The 17672-nt window shown below is 41.8% G+C and overlaps 1 protein-coding gene across 1 annotated transcript in view; it reads left to right on the forward strand.

The window, feature by feature from the left end:
- Positions 1-16713, forward strand: part of ITPK1 (inositol-tetrakisphosphate 1-kinase) — a 145345-nt gene extending 128632 nt beyond the window's left edge. Inside the window, exons 7-10 of the mRNA XM_039553427.1 lie at positions 574-739; positions 2936-3003; positions 4485-4647; positions 10183-16713. Of these exons, the coding sequence (XP_039409361.1) occupies positions 574-739; positions 2936-3003; positions 4485-4647; positions 10183-10505 (720 nt within the window). The 3' untranslated portion in view covers positions 10506-16713. The remainder of the gene's footprint in view (positions 1-573; positions 740-2935; positions 3004-4484; positions 4648-10182) is intronic.
- Positions 16714-17672: the final 959 nt, after the last annotated feature.

A 17672-nucleotide genomic window follows, 5' to 3' on the forward strand; every position in this document is an offset into this window, starting at 1 on the left:
GACTATCTGTTTGGAGTAATGGAGTGAAACCATGCCAGGAAAATTGATATGCCAGCATTTGTTAGCAGTAAGAACTACTAGAGTCTGAGAAATATTCTCTGATGGTGTGGGTGAAGCCCTGGTGCTTAGGCTGTTGCAACTGGGCTGAACCAAATCAGGGGAATAGAGCTGTGGGGAAGAACTCATGTAGTTAGTGCACAGAGCTGTTCCTTCTGTTTTTCTCATGATACAGGCTTGTTTTCAACACAAACTTTGTCATCTATGTTGGTCAGATGGTTTAGCCTTTTGTTGTACCTGCAGTTGCAGTAGCTTCCCAGCTAAAGGCAGCAAATGAAATTGCAAAGAGCTGTGAAGAAAATGTTGATTGAAAATGAAAGCTTCACTGCTAATAGTGTTTGCAGAGCTGTGTGTCAGTTAAATGAAACGTAATGAAGTAGAACAAGAAGCTGAGAAGGAGTTCACATGTGGTCAATATATATCCACGAGTGGATGTTCCACGTTGTTGCTTGTCAGGTCTGGGTAAGCATGAAATTATTGCCAGCCTTGTGCACAACTATGTGTGTGTGTTTCCAGATGGCGATCATCTTCAACCAGGAGGGCCTCAAAGCTGTTCGCCCCCCTTGCGTCATTCAGAGCTTCATCAATCATAATGCTGTGCTCTATAAAGTTTTCGTGGTCGGGGAATCCTACACCGTGGTGAAAAGACCATCTTTAAAGAACTTCTCTGCAGGCATCTCAGGTACATTGTACTGATGTAAAAAAAAATGTCCATTCTTGCAACATCAGCAGGAAACATCTCCAAAGAAAATATCTGTGAAAAGACTGCTGAAGTGAAGTCAGCTGGTTCTGACAAACCATGTTTCCTCTTCTGTATTATTTCAATAGGAAGAGAGATAACTCACCTGCTCTGGAATAACTTCCAATGACATTAATATAGTAAATATTTATGTAGTAGTAACCTGAGTCTTACCTGTTAGACACAGTGTTTTATGTCATGTGGAAAGGGGGAGAGGGAGAGAAGTTCCCTCCTTTCACAGTAAGTTCATGTGTCATTTGTTCCGGAGTTTGTTTAAAAATCTGCTTTGGAGAGAATTTCCTGGATTCCATCATTTCAGAACTTCCTTTCCCTGTTTTTACCTGAATATGTATGTGTGTTTAAATTAAAGATCACTTGTGCTCTACCCTAAACGAGCCTCCCTCTTCATGAGAGGCCCAGTGTTGTAAATCTTGGTGGGAAGTGCCCTTTGGTTTGTAGATATCAGCTGTGTTGCGGAGGAGGAATGGATTTCTCAGTGAGGAGAGTGATTCTTCTGTATGTCACTAGAAAGCAACACTTGAAAGGGTTTTCATTAGAGATTACTTAGATTTCCGTTATGGAAAAAAGCTCCTTTTCAGAGAACTGCATTCTGTGACCCACCAAAAGCATAAAAAATTTAGCAGCACATGGATGGGAGCATGATCTGCTAGAGCAACTGGAAAAATCCAGGAGGTGAGGATGGCATCAAACTAAAGGAGATGAATGAACAAATGCCGCTTTTTGTCACTTTGCTTAGTGTTTTCTGCTGATCCTAATATGTCCATATATGCTCACCACACCATTACACACACAAATATGTATTTTGGTAGTATAGGTGTAGTAGGATGCTGATAGAAGTTCTTGTCTGTAGCTATGTGTGCCTGTGAACAGACATTTAGGTCTGCTCTATGTCCTGATCAAATTAAGTAGGCCAGAATCTGTGTTTATATAAACTGTTAGGACAGTTGGTCTATACTTTTGCTGGAAGGGAACATTTTAAGGCATCTTTCTAAAAATGCCTTAGTTAATGTCTTATCTGTTAGTATAAGACTTGGAAGTTGTCTGGAAGTCCCCATAAAAATAAGTTTTGTTGGCAGATTAGGGTAAGCGTCTGTCTCTCTTACCCACATCTGGAGAGTTTGCAGAGGCCGTGCCACAGGAACCTGAGCTGGCAGATCTGATGGATAAGCAGATCTGGTGGCTGTGAGACACTGAAAGAGCTGAGTGTCTGAAAGTACAAGATCTTTCTAAACAAGAGGAAAGACGCGAAGAGTATTTGGTGGTCAGACTGCAGAGTAGACTTGGCTTTGCTTTCCTGTCTTTATTTTATGTGGCCCTGAGGCTGCTCTTGAATGTCCAGTCAGAGACCAGCATAGCAGAAATACTCTTGCTGGTGCCACCTGTGTGCTGAGACTTTGGGGTCTGGGTGTTCCTGGGCAGGTTGTCTCTGTGATGCCATCAGTCTACTGTGGTGGGAATCCTAAAGGGAGACATGGTGGAGGATTTCTTTCAGCCATAAGACCTCCAGCACAGAGGAAGCAGGGTGGGAGGTGCTGGTGCAATTCTCCCCACGGTTTCCACTGTGGTTCCTTAGTGACTTCTGTCACCTCAGTGTGTCTCCTGCATTCCTACAGTGCCTCCAAAAGAAGGACAGGTCCTGGCCACAAAATGTATTGCTTTCTGCCATGGTGACAATGTCCTGCCCAGGTTCACAGGGATCTCAGTGTGCCCTGGGTTCTGCTGGCCTACCACCTGCAGTGAGTGCAGTTTCTCCCTTCTGTCACACACCTTCCCCTTGGAACTGTCACTTTGAGTATAGCACATTAATAAAAATTAACTTCATTATCTGACTGAACTTAGTTAATTTGTTCTGGTGAAGGAATGGAAACTGATTTCTGTTTACCACCCAGTGCGTGGTTCTATTTATCTGTGGTCTGAGAACCGTGGCTGATCTGTCCGTGGGTTCCAGCCCGTGCAGGCAGCTAAGTGCCAGCAGGCAGGAGAGCACTGTTGGTGGGGTGGATGGTTGAGACCAGGACGAGAATCCCGGGGCTGCACTGCCACCTACTGTTCCTTGCACTGTTCCTTTGGAAATTACAGTCTGGTATAAAGTTGTTTACAACCTGTTTTTAATTGCAGACAGAGAATCAATATTTTTCAACAGCCACAATGTTTCCAAACCAGAGTCCTCATCTGTCTTAACAGCGGTAAGTACGCTTGGTCTTTTTCCTTCTAGTGCAGCTGGAAACCTATCTAATCCTTTCTTATGGAAGTGTTAGTAGCTAGTGACTTTCTTTCACAAGCTGTCTGCTTCTGTGTTGCAGGCTGAGGTCTGTTTGGTACCACGAACCAGCATGACTGTGTCCCCCTCTGGTTTTCCTTACCGAGCTCCGGTGAGGAAGAACTTGTAGCAGGGCTGTGCTGCTTCCCAAACTACCCAGGGCTAATCTAGGCAAAGGGAAGAAGGAGGTTCTGGATGCAAACACCTGGCTTTTTCCTGTCCAGAGAGATTAATAAACATAAATCATCCTTCTAGGACTCAGTTCTGTGAGGACAGACAAACTGAAAATTCAAGCATAGAAATTGAGTTGGCACAAGGTCACAGAGAGCCAGTAGTTGTCTCCCATATGAGCATGCCCAAGCTGTGACTATGGGACCATTTCTGGGTGTCCTTCAAGACCAGCAGTGCCAGCACACTGCACAGTTTCATGCTAGCATTACGAGTCCTTTTAATAAGATTTGCACATTTGAATCCTAACAAGTTCTTGGGCACTCGGCTACTGAGAAAGTCACTTTACAGCACTGGGTCCTTTCAATCTCTTGAGTCTTGCGATTCTTTTCTGTTTCACAAGCTCTGTTGGGGACTAGTTTCATATTTGATTTTGAATTTTATGTGCAATATTTAGCCATGCTAAATATTAAAACTGTAATTGTGCTAGTCATAAATCCCTTTGTGGTTATGTTGAAGGAGAAGCCATTACTAAAAATTTACATTCAGACTTAGAGAGTGTGCTCCTGTGGTTTACCTGGATCTCACTCATACACATACATATTCCAGTCATGCTTCTGCAGGCATAACAGCAAACTTCTGCTGTGTAATACGTTGTTTAAAAAGCAAAGAAGAGTGCATCCTCCAGTCATAAGTAACCTGAGTCACTCATTTTAATAAATACTTACAAAATAATTTACACATGAAAACCCACATAAAAGGTATGCTCTGCGCTTAAGAAACCAGCTGGGTTGTATTGTAGGACTCAGATTAAACTAACAGGAGGAGTCTGTCCTGTCAGCCCTTTAACACGGACCTTGATCTACACTGAAATAACAATGATAGCCAGAACTTTTGCAGCACAGGATTAAACATGTCACCTATATATGTTTTTTAAGGTGTAGATCTGGTACTTAAAATAGTTAGTCTGGTTCTCCATTCATTCCTACACTGCTTTGCTTCTCTAGCTGCACCAATATGAAGAGGAAGAACTAGATGCTTTAGAGCAGATGAACTTCCAATTTAGGAAGGATTCTGAATTATGAAAGCAGTTTCTCTTTGGTGTCTTTCTCGGTTTCATGTCACTGGTTCTCTGCAATTAAATTTGGTAGATATGCACCTGGAAACTTCTGAAAATCAATCTTTCCAATAAAAAGGCTGCTTCAGAGTCCCTTAGTAATGTGTCTTTTTCCATTATAGCTGGATAAAATTGAAGGCGTATTTGAGCGGCCAAATGATGACGTCATCCGGGAAATCTCTAAAGCACTGCGGCAAGCTCTGGGAGTTTCTCTCTTTGGAATTGATATCATCATTAACAATCAGACTGGGCAGCATGCAGTCATTGATATAAATGCATTCCCAGGTAAGAAAGGCCTTTCCACTCCTGCTTTAGGGGAACAAGTTTTACTGCTGTTGTCTCATGTCATCTCTTCTTAGGCTGGGGATGGGACAGCAGCAGCCAGATGGTTCTGAGATCAAATGCAGGTCAATCTGGGAAGGGAACAACCCTAATCTAGATATGGAATTTGCAACTGAAGTATCAGCTCTTAGGAGATACAGTCAAATTTTAGTGGCAGTTGTAACATAGCTGTCATGCCCTCCTCTGCAAAGGGAAGCTCAGGAACTGCAGTGTGGGACTGTGTGCTTAGGACCTAGCCTTTCTGGGCCTAGCCCTCATTCTGAAGTGAAAAGAATAGTAAATTCTATTTTAGGAGAGCCTTTAAAGTTTACTTCTTTTTCAGACTCTGTGCCATTAAAAAAGTTGAGGGGGTAGAAGCAACAAATTGTTCCCTTGAAAATCTCTTCCTGTGCAAATTGATTCCCCACAAAAAGACATTTGTCCACAAAAACAATACCAGGAATCTGAAGATGATAAAATTGTAGATGCACAGAAGTTGCTGTAGAGAGTTGGTATCCCTGCAGGTTCTCGTAAGTGCATCCTGGAATAAAAGGATGGATTAGAGCATGTAAAAGTAGGTAAATTTGTCCTCCACTTTTTTTAGTGCAACTTATGTTTTGGAAACAACTAAACAAGCTCCTTGATCACTGGAATTGTTGAAAGGAGTTGTAAGTGTGAATAAGGGTGAGGCAATAATGGTCTGTCACCTGTGCTAAATTCAGTAGTCTAACCCAGGAAAAGAATACATCATCTCATTTGATGCTGTTTTGCCAGGGGGGTTTTCTCTCTGAGAATTTCATCTCGTTACCTGAATGGGGATGTTTGTTTCCAGAGACATACACAGGCTGTTGCATAGTTTCTTTAACCTGTCATTGAAGACTTTAATGTGACTGTGGTGTTTTTACATCTAGAGAGCTTGTCCTGAGCTCCCAGTCTCCTCAGTTTTACAAATCAGGTCCTCAGTCCTACTGCTGTGTAGTGCCTTGTCTGTCTATCTCCACAGTGACTGGCTTCCTCTTAAAACTCAGCTGTGCTATTCTCAGGTCACTTTCCAGCATGGTTCTACCACATGGTGTTATGCAATTTGCAGACCTATGAAAACACTCTTCTGCCCAGGACAGTGAAACAACCTCAGTTGGGTGTTAGATGGAGCCATATCAGTTTCATGAATAGAATTGTATTTCAGACATTGGATCTTGAAGTCAGTGATACAGGACATTCTTTTGCAATCCTGTATCCTGCATTTTGGTTTGGTGCTTCATGTTTTCGGCTTCAGGTTCGTTTTTTTTTCAAGTATTATTTTGGATTTGGTACTTGGCACAGACTGAAATTCTCCTTTTCTTGAAACGTTGAGAAGTTCACATTGGGGAACAGCAATGTGGCAAACATATATTTAGAGAGGACCAATGTCTTCTTCTAGTCACTTACGTTTGCAGAATGCTCTGCTGTGCTTCCACCCTAAGGCAATAGTTTTCAATATTCAGCCCAAGTCCTGTGTTTCAGTCTGCACAGTAATTGATCTTTGAAGGGAGTTTGAATTTATAGTGTTTTAGTCCTTGCAGGAGGCTTGAGAGCACAGGTAAGTTTCTTATGCACTGATCTACATTGTGTCTCACACAGCAGTTTTTTTGGTGGTGAACATGTGGGTCATGAAGGTAACTACTGACTTTATCACCATGGGATAGGTGGATGACCAGGAGGAAATCTAGAGGATAGCAGCAGGGCCCAGACATATGGAAGAGAAAGCTGGGGAGAGAAAAAACTGCCTTCAGATTTGTAAAACATGGCAGAGCTGAGAGAGAGGAGCCCTTGTTCTTGAGGGCTGCTGAGGTCAGAGAAGAAACAATGGGGTAAAATGCAACAGAAGCAAAGTTACATCTCAGCACAGAATACTCTGTTGCTCAAAAGCATGTTCAGCACAGGCAACTGCATTTCCCTGCAATGGCCAGTATGATTAAAGGCTGAAGAGTTACAGTGACTGACTTTGTTGACAGAGCCATCACCTTGCTAGTGAGAAGTTCGAGCTCAGCCCACCTCAAAAGAGCCACTGGTGGCCTTTATCAACAGTGGACTGGGCCTGGCTCAGTGCAGTCCCAGGAAGGGCCCTCCCTTGCTCCTCTTCCTCAAATCATCATAGCCTTCAAGAGTTGCAGTAGAGCCAAACTGCAGTCAGCCCTCCTGGGCATTTTCTCTGCACCACTGCTTGGAAAAAGGGAGGGGAAGAAGTGCCCTTTAAAGAGTAATCACAGCCTCTTTCATGGAACTCAAGCCATGGCTTGGGGCCAAGCCTGACCAAAGCCTTGTCCAGCTGCCCAGAGGTTTGCTGCCTTTCTTGTGTGCTGTCTTTTGTGTTTACCAGGCTTGAAGCTCATTTGAACCTCCATGGCTGTCATCTTGAGATGAGTTTAACGACAGAATCGAGAGCGGGTGTACCTGTAGGAGGATTTGTCTGTTATCTGCTCCATTAGCACCAGCAACTCTTCAAAAAGATTTTAAAGATAAATGTCTGAAAGGCCTATTGTGCCTTCTGTTCTGTGGGAAACTACTGGTACTATATTTAGCAGTGGTTACCAGCTGAGGTATCGAACTGTAGGCACAGTCACGTAGCGTGTGGGAGTTACATTTGTCTGACCTCAGATAAGTGAGAGAAAAGGTTCCATGCAGCTTGCTGGGTGCTGCTCACCCAGCCCCAGGAGCTGCAGGCTGTCACCATGCAGGTGAACTGCTGGCTCTGGTCAATCGTATGGTAGCTGGAAGCATCAAATCTGAATATGCACTTTGTGTGTGTAAAGACATTGCTGTAAATGCAGGATTTGGGCTGTCCATTTCTCTTTGACCAGGGGAAGATGGAGAAAAGCTGAGTGTGCCAGATCAGGGAGACTCTCTGAAAAATCAGGCAGGTAGCATTTGTAAAGCTAGCTTTAAAAAGCTCATAGCTGTTTCTTGCCTCCACCGAAGCTTACAGAGATGGGCACTTGTTTTCAGATGCATTGCTGGGTGGACATCTTTCCTATCCATGCTCAGCCAGAGGACTTGGGAGACTGTTTTCAGTATAACAAAATTCAGGCACCTTGTAGACAGGCATTTCCAAAATGGTTTCAAGTGGGCTAGGATAGCACCTGCTGGAGCGTGATTCATGCAAGTTATGTTTCAGGCATGCCAAACTTATATCCTCCCACTGATTGCCTGTGTGACACAAATCCCAAATTCACTGCCAGTAGTTTCTGAAGGTATTATTCAATCTGCACTTCCTTGATTTCTTTATGATTGCAGCACAGTGATGTCCCACAACTGATTTGTTTGAGAGGCCTACAGGAGCCCTAGGTGAACCAAGTACGGCAATACCCACAGTTTTCAGCCTTCCCCAGGTGTCCTGTGAACCAAGAGTTGAGACACCTAATTCTCTTCCTCCCTTCCTTGTATTTTTTACAAGTTTGTGAAGTTTCTTCTGAGTGACCAGGCAGAATCCCTTGGGCATTTCTACCCAGTGTGCAGAGGGCTTGCACAGGCAGAGCCTGCCTGTTATGTACAGCTTCCTTTCACTAACATCTGCTGATTTCAGGACCGAATAACTGGCCATCTTGTTCCTATTAAATATTTAAAGCAACTTCTTTGTGAGTTTGCCAGGTGCCCTCCTACAAGGCTAGTTTATTTTCAATGAGTGGACACAGAACACTCTGGGGTACTATGGATCTCCTCTATTAAAGCTGTTACTATGGAGATGGCTTATTCCCAGGGTGTTCGAAGCACTCTGAGTAGATTTGAAGGCTAATCCCATGGCTTTTACATAAGCAAGAAAGCGTAACAAGCACTTCTGTCCAAGGGGTGGAGACCCTGTTCTGACTCCCATGGCCAGCCCTAGGAGTCCTAGTTGCCCCCTGCTGACCAGTGAATTATCATGTGAGACACTGGGAAACTCGGTGTTTTGAAATGAGCCATTTGTTTGGTGAATCCCTTCAAGGGCCTTTGAGAAAGGAAAACTATGAGCCGTTGTCTCACATTACTGATGTTTTGTGTGGCTTGTATCCAGGAGAATTGGGACCAAGTGCAATAAAATCCAAAGTAATGTAGCAGCCTAAATAAGCGTTAATTGGTTGACATATGGCTTACAAATAGACCATAAAATCCTCACATCTATTATGAGTGAAATTATAGTCTTACTTAATGTTTTCCAGGAAGTTGGTTTTTTTATTGCCTAAGGAAGTTGGTCTTTACATGAGAATGGAAATTAAAATTGAATTATTTATGGATCTGAGGAACTCTTCTGCCCAGTGATCACATCACTAAAAGTGTTTTAAAATGTGCATTTACTTTGTGGTCTCTGGTTCTGCTCATGTGCTGCTGTGTGAATGTGTGCTATTCACATGGGTCTTTTATTTATTGCTTCAGTCTCCTGTATTAATGCCAGGTCACTTCCAGAATACTTTCATAGGCATTTTAAAACAATCAGCCTATCCCATTAAATAACACTGAATGTCATATGTCACCTCTAAATACTAAGGCAAACTGATAACAATTTTAGGTAATGCAGTAGCAGTTAAGATCCATTTCAAGATATTGTACCCATATGTCGCATATCTGTTTCAATTTTAAAATGAAATGCAATGATAAAACTGTGCCTGTACCACAGTGTTTAAAATAGAGCCAGAAGCTCTGTACACCTACTGCCACCCTTTGTGTCACCAAAAATGTCTTGTCTACTGGTATTTGAGCAACTGTTTTAACCAGGGAACTTGTTATTAAACTGCATTGTAAGTTGTCTGGAATCACTTAAGAGAACATGCAGAAAAGTGGTTTCAGTACTGAAATAAATGACTGCTGTTTCTATCAAATACTGTGTCATTGATAGACATTTCCTGTCCCTCAGGTGTTTTTCAGACATAGCAGCAAACAGGTTTTAAGTGTCAGGTTAGGTTAGGTTAGACGAGCATCACATCGCTTCTTACACAGTGGGGAGCTGCCTTTTCTGTAATGTATAAAGCCAGCCCTGCTAAAACCTCTGAGGTTTCCCTAACTGAGGGTATTGCTGGGCGAATTCTGGAGAGGGTCCAGACCCTCAAGGAAGCTCTGCATTAGAGCTACTTGCCATAGTAGACCTGGAAGTGGTATGGAAAAGATCAGTGTTATACCAGAGAGTTCGTAAGTTATGGAAAAACCTGGACTTGGCAATAAATGATAGAATATACCTAAAATCATATATACGTATATATACTTGGGAGGAAAAAGAAGCAGCAACTCTGCAAGACAATAGTTTTTCTTGCTGGAAAAATACTTCTATTGCAAGAGTCTCTGTTCCTCTTTATGCTGCTCTGCTTCTGCTGTCACTTAAAATGATGTCATGGAGAAAGAGCCTTTTTATTATCAGTTTTATTATCAGCCTTTTTATGATCAGTGGGCAAGGAGACACCAAGAAATAAACTGTTAAAGTAAGCCTTTCAAAGAACCTAAGGAAATTACTTAATTGCCTTTTTTTCTCTCCTCCATTTTTTCTCTTTTCAGGTTACGAGGGTGTTTCTGAATTTTTCACAGATCTGCTGAACCACATAGCTGCTGTCCTGCAGGGTCAGGTACCTGAGGTGACCCAGCTAAACCACAGCAAGCTCCTGGCAGAGCAGAGCGGTGGGATCATGGACGAGCGGATATGCTGTGCCAGCACAGGCTGTCTCAGCGTCATGGGAAAAGACTCCTCCTGGATTGTGGAAAGCGAGACCAATAGCTCAGTAAAGCTGCAACACCAGAGACTAGGCTGCAACTCAGCAGTGTCCCCCAGCTTCCAGCAGCACTGCGTCGCTACATTGGCAACAAAAGCTTCTTCTCAATAACTTGCCAATGCCATGGACTGAGAAAAAGCCCCAGGGATTCAAATTGTGGTCCCAGAACCAGATCAGGCTTTAACAATTGAGAAAAAAATGGAAAAAAAACCCCAACATAAAACACAACACAAAAAAAACCAAAATAAAAAAACCTTTCATTTGATTTAACCTAATTTGCTGATGAAATGGACTGAATGGGGAAGAGCGAGAAAGTGATCCAGATCCATTTCATCAGATTCCAGTTGCAAATCTGTAGTGAGTTTACACACACGTGTTTTAACACTAGTCTTTTCGTTGTGGGAGGGTTGCTCTTTCATTTCTATTGTTCTTTGTAATCACTGGTGACCAGCATTTTAAAATCAGACCTCATTGTATCAAGAAGATAATAATGTTGAAACAGTGTCTGAATGTAACAGTGCTAGAGATTTTTGCCTAAAACAACTCCCCATTCCTCTTTTTTCCAGGTCGGCCATTGCAAAAGAAAGCTAAGACAACTTCAGTATCACTAAACCAAATCTCTTGAAACGTTGACCAGTCAAGATGTTGGCAGGTAGCTTGCTGTGAAGCCTCTGCACTTTGAGTAGGACAGAGCAGCCTGCTTATTCAGGGCACAGAACCAAGGTGACCAGCCCTGTTCCAGCTTTGCTGTTCTCTCCCCAGGCCTCATTGCTTCACTCAAATCAGCTTCTAACCACGCTTGCCAACAGCAACATGTTTCACCCAGAGAGGGTGCCAGTATTTAGGTTGAGTCATTGAGTAGATTAAATAACATGCTTTCAATTGTCTGCTAGTGCTGAAATCCTAGAAGAGTTAATGGAAGCAGCTCATCTCTTAGTAGAGAGTTTAATTCTCCTTCCATTGCACTTGTGAGGACTGTGGGACAGCTCTGGGAAAAGGCTGGCAGAGCTGTGCATTTTCCTTGGAGCAGCACACCTGATCTCGGTATTCTGAGGGGTAACACAGTTGCTGCCTTCCACAGATCCATGCCTGTTGTGCATTTTTTTCTGTAAATTAAATATAAACAAAATTGTGTAGCTTCATATGAGGTAGAAGTACAGGACAGCTCTAGTTTGGAGACCCCATTACTTTGTTGCAAGCTGCCAGGCGAGGCCATATAGTAATTCACAACAGTGGTTTATACTATTTGTAAACTACAGCACAGCCAATTTGTATCTCTTGAGATATCTTCTAGTGTGGCAGCATCTTCTGATGTTGAGAATTCCTGCAGCTTTTGCCAATTCTGAACACTATACTGGAAACAGCCAAGTGCTGAGAACAGAGACACTATTTTGGTAGAAGAAGTGGCCTTCTCTTCCCCTTATTAGCCCTAAAATACATTTAAGAAGGGTGGTGTTAAGAAAATTTCCTTAGTTAAGCTCCTAGCTTGCAAATGCAGGATTTTCTGTCTTTCTATAGCACGTGTTCTTAAAGCATCCGTCACTGCAGCATTTGATACCAGCTTGGTTAGTATCATGTGTTATATGGCTACTCAAAAGGAAAGGATCTAGAGCTTAAAGCCCAGGTAGATCATGGGGAGAGGATTAAACTGTGTAAAAGATGTAATCACCCTACCTGATGGTACCAGTTGTGGAGGGGAGGAAATTTTGAGGAGTGTTATGTAGCAGTTCTTTTGTGTAAACAATGCTTTTTCCTTAGGAGAGATTGGTCTTCTTCCAAAATGCCATTCTTGGGAATTTCCTGTATCCAGGATTGAATTTTCCAGGATGATTTTACACAATAGCAGATGATTCCACCTCTAGAGGGATTACTAACTTTAAATTATTTCTATAGAGACTGGAAGGACCTTATGAGGTATCAGTCAGATCCCAGGGTGCACATAAGCACAGCCAACTTCCTCAAGTGTTGCAGATCAGTTCTGAGCTGGGCACGCTTCACAACCCTTGTGTGCTTTGAGGCTGCTGGATCCGCTGTTGTCTGCAGCTCGCAGGTCTCGGGTGGCTGTGGTGTGAGTGAGTCAGATGTACATAGGTAAGGGTTTATAAAAGTATTCATGATAGACCAAACTTTTCGTAAAGCCATGACTAAAATAAAATGGACATCTACAGTTTGGGGTTTGTTTTTGTTTGTTTAAAATAAAAAGTGTTTTTATGTTACATGTGTAACAAAAGATACCCTCAGGAAGGAACTTGCCAGTACATATTTTTGTATGGTACTGTCTTGTAACCAGCTGGTGGAGTGTTTGTAGACTTGCCTATTTCTCCCTTTATTACAATGGCTTGGGCTTTTTTTGATTTTTTGGTTTTTGTTTCTTTACTGGGTGGTGGGGATGAAGCAATGATGTTAGAACTGAGTTACTAACTCAAGACCTTTCAAACTAAGTATGTTTACATTAATCTGAGTGTTGGATCCAGTGGAAATGTCTGTATGCTGTTTCCTAGTTAGAACATCAAATAAGAATTTTATTTTCCTGGCTGCCTTCTGAGTTTTGGTTGGCCTATTTTGCACTGCTTTTTTTCTCCAAAATAAACTACTGAAACATAATTGTTCATTTTAAACTTGTTTACAAATGATTGTTAGAAGTTTATTTTGTAATTCTCGGAATGCTTGCAGAAATACTATATTTAAATATTACTCCAGACCTTGGCAGTAACTAGAAAACAAGTTTAGGTCATTGGTGAGATCAGTGACATTTTTCCCATAGTCTGTAACTTATTTTTTATTTATCGAATGTATCAGTATCACTTTAATTTACCAGGTGCAGTTATGCAGGTACCTGTTGTGATGTGGCATTACAATAGAGTTTTGACATAAATTACCATGCATTTGCTGTACTACTATATTTCCTTGCAGAAATTAAGGTAATGACTAGTATGCTAGAATGTTGCTAAATCACAGGGGCAAATTGGTAGACCAATTTGTAAAAGCCAAAACTGTAAATTACCAAGTATCCAGACATAGAATTATGTTATTGCAAAACTTTCGAGCATGAGTATGTTATTAAGCTTGTGCTACAGTGCTTTTCTGAATTGCTGCCTCATTTGGTAAGTTCAGGATAGTTTTGATTTAAAATCAGCTTCACAGTAAGTTAGTTAATATTCTGTAGTCTTGTCTTTCTTTATAAAAGTAGAGGAGTGTAGTAACATTAGACCATACCAGAATGCCCTTGCTCTTAAAATTGCAGACAATCTGAGGAGATTTTCCATAATGTCTGTTTGAATTCTTTTTATTGTGGGTTAGAAAAAGGTTCTTCTGTGTTTTCAGAGGCATAGCTCTTATTGCTGTTGTTGATGGGAGCAACATGGTCACCAGTTAGCTTTTTAGGGATTTATTACTGTTCTGCTTCACTGTTTGAAATCCACAAGAATACCATTAGCTTGACTGGAATTTCTCCAGGTTTTGTGTCCGCATGGTGGAGATGAGACCCTGGTTTCCACTGTAATTATGTAATTAACTTCAACAGGTGAAGATTTTTCCCTGTTGAAGAGAACTTGAGTGGTATTACTGCTGCCTGTGATGTAAAGTCACCCTCTTCCCCCTCTAGCTGACTTGGCCGCATTGTGCCTGACTTTGTAGCCTGTGCCAGAACATCCTGATCATTATGTGGAAGCCAACTGCAGCAATGCAACCAGACTATCAGTATCAGTGCCTAGCACTTGTGGTTTGTGTAATGCACAACCACTGGGCTGATGATGTTTTGCCTTTGGTTGAGGTGTCTGGCTGTGCAGCCTTTGTGCTGAGGCACTGATGGACTGTGCTGGTTGGTAGATAGGATAGGTTCATTATTGCTATTCAGACTGTTGGAATGATAAAGCTGTTTGAAGATCTCCATCGTCAATGTGGGAATGTTTCTGCAGAGGAGGTCTGCAGCAGGTTGCACAGATGGAAATCTACCAGTTTAATTTGTTTTCATTGTAGATGATTACAAATTAAGAACCTGACCTGGAGGTAACGAGGATTGCTCAAGATAAAGTCTGAAGTTTTCTAGATTCACTGTGGGCAGTATCCAGCCAGGGAACAACCAGGTGGAGTAGTGGTTTGATAATGGAGGCAGAATACACTCCAAAGGCAACAGAATAAATGGGGCCAGAGGTGTTTGAATTGTTGGGAAAAAAATGAGCAAAATAAAGGAAAAATGCTCCTGTTGTTTCCATCCAATTAAAAAAATCCAGACTTATCAGTTCTTAGACTAATGCTGGTTTCTTGAAGTCTTTGCATGGCAGCAGCGACAAGTGAGTCAGGCTTTTCCACACTAGCTTGTAGCCTTGCCTTCCACAGCTGTGCAGAAAATCTTGGATTTTGGATTTTTAGTGAATAGAGTTTATGTTGAGTTTGTAGCAGTCTCCCCATGTGCACACTTGCAGGAGTTCACTTGCATTACCCTGCTAATTTTTTTCCCCTCTCTCCTTTTTAGTAAGAGATGTATTGATTTCTGTATTCAGTATACAATTACTTTATGGTGTGTGTTTTGTAATTAGGAATATGTGAAAATGCTTTTTGTAGATGAAACTATTTCCTCTAATATAATCTCCTCTCACTTTCTAGATAAATGAACATGCCATTGCAGATCACATTGCTGATTTTATTTGTAATATTGCTTTAATATCTATTTCAGAGGAATGTAACTTCCAGAAAAGTACTTTCCATATCTTTAGTACCTTTCCTTTCACTGTTCACCCTATGTGGATCCAGGCCATCAACACTTGAGCTTTTGACTGGATGGGTTTCAGATCCTCCATGAATTCTGTCACATTTACATGGCCACAGAAGTTACTAAGGATGATTGAAGTTTGGGAGGATCCAGGTAGAAATGGAGATGTTGGAGCGATTCCTCAGCAACACAAGCACAGTAGCATTTGTAGCAAGCAAAGAGAATAGTTTTCACTCTCTGTGTGCAGGTGGCTCTTGGGGTCTGGTCCACCCTGCTCTTGGGGCAGCCCTCCTGTGGAAATAAAAAAATCCATTGAGGGAAAAACATCCTGCATCTGTGATGCAGAAGGAGAGTAGGGCTTGGGAGTAAAATCCTGGCCGGTGGACATCATGATACCAGTTGTCCAGAATTTCACTCTGTGGGTTTCAGTAGCAATCTTGGGAGATGTTTTCTTCCTCTCCATCGTTCTTACCCTGAATCCACTGGGGCTGATGATAGTAGGTGCCTGTGGCCACACGAACTCATTAGCAGGTGACCTTACCCGGCATGTCATGAGTTTGCAGAGGGCTCCCGATGTGTTGGGAAGTTTTTGCTGATGGCCAGGGAATCTCTTGAAACTCCCGAAATAGCTGCAACAGCAAGTGGAGTTCATGAAAATCAGGTCTTCCTCTTCCAGCATTTTTAAAGAAAACCGCATTTTATTTCCTCCTTCATTCTTTACACAGTAGTTTTTAGATATAAATTATTTTAACTACTTTTTTTGTGTGAAAAGTCATATATACATATATAAAGTTATTAAAAGGTTGAGAATATGTTGAGTATAAAATAGTGACTTCTTTGTTTCAGATGTTAGCAGCCCCTAAAAATGAGTTGTCTATCCTCTTGTAAAGTCAGTGCTGTAAAAAAATATTAAAAAATAAAAGATGTGTTAGAAGTATCTTTTATTATTTATTTCTGATTCAGTATTTGATACAGCTTGTGTGTACCCTTGTGACAACCACATACTGAAAACACTGTCGTTCTTAAAATGGAGTAACAGCAATTCCTTGGCATCCCAACACTTTTGAGCAAATTAGCCCTCTGGGTGTGAATAGTGTTGGATATTGTCCTTCAGTGTCCAGCACTGCTCCCCACCCAAGCACGGCTGAATCTCGGGGACCATTGTGTGCGTGTGCTCAGTTTCGGAAGTTCATTGGTATCTGTGTTCAAATCCAGCTGTACAGTGTTAACAAGTGTGTCTTGTGATTCGCTTCAGCCTGGTTCACTATGATTTCTGAAATATAATTCCCATTTTGTACTTCAATTTGTATAGAATTATATAAACCCTTAAAAGATCATGGCTTACTGTAAAACTCAATATACTTGCTATTTGGCGTCTTCAGTTGCATGACTGATCAGATCTGACAGTGGAGATGGTGCTTTCATCTAACAGCATTGATTTCAATGGTAATATATTAATTTTCTTTTTGTTTGCCAAGCACCTGTTTTGGACAATGTTTTGGTTTCAACAGTAAAGCAATATGCAGTAGGTATCGTGGCATTATCTCTGTAATTGTTTTGAAGAGAGAATTTCCAACACATAATGAAAATAAATGCCTTATAACAAGTTCTAGTTTGCTTCCTCTTTGAGTAGCTAGGGCAGCAAGGTGAGCAGCTCATCAGGGGAGGCCTGTTTTCATGGGAATTTGATGTTCACATCCTTTCCGAGTGCAGATGTTTGCAGCCCTGCACTTGGGCCTTGAACACCATCTTCCCCTCTGAAGAAAATCCTTGGGTCCCAAATATTTGTGATTACTTGACTATCCAATTAAGACAGTATTTATAGCAGCTCCATCAAGTAACATTATTTTTCCTCTTGTTGATTTTGTGTCAGGTATGGACAATTTCTGTCTGCTGCTGCCATCCTTTGTGAAAAAATCTTGTCTAACGCCTTTGGACGTGGTTGCGTTTCTGTGGGGGTTGCTTGGTTTCTTGAGTTTGTGGGTTTAGTGGGGATTTTTTGTTTGTTTTGGTGGAGGTGTGGTGGGGGTCTGAGGGTTTCTGTGAATTTATTGCTACATGTAGTCCTGAGTTTGCAAGGAGTTGTATGGGTGCTGCTACTGGCAGAGACTCTGTCACAAAAAAAAGGGAGAAACTAAATCATAGAATATGTCCAGTTGGAGGGGACCTATCAGGATCATCAAGTCCAACCCCTGGCCCTGCACAAGACACCCCAAGAATCACACCAGGTGCCTGAGAGCATTGTCCAAATACTTCTTGAACTCTGTGAAGCTGGTGCTGTGACCACTTCCCTGGGGAACCTGTTCCAGCTGTAAATACAATATATTCACAATATAAAATATTCAGATTAAAAATACAGTATTCAAATTTAAATTTAGGTGAAGATCAATATGTAAAATGAGATTTCTCCAGGTGGAGTAACTCCCTAATTGACATTTTAGTACTGTTTCTGTGCAACACCTTTGGTTTCACTTTGGTTCCTACGTGTTTCCCTGAGGTTAAAGATAGTATGATCTCCTCAGCACAGAGTTGAAAGGCTCACAGCTCGCTCCAGTGCACTTTCCCCA

The sequence above is a fragment of the Corvus cornix genome, chromosome 5 (genome assembly GCF_000738735.6).
Source record: "Corvus cornix cornix isolate S_Up_H32 chromosome 5, ASM73873v5, whole genome shotgun sequence".
NCBI classification, from domain to species: domain Eukaryota; kingdom Metazoa; phylum Chordata; class Aves; order Passeriformes; family Corvidae; genus Corvus; species Corvus cornix.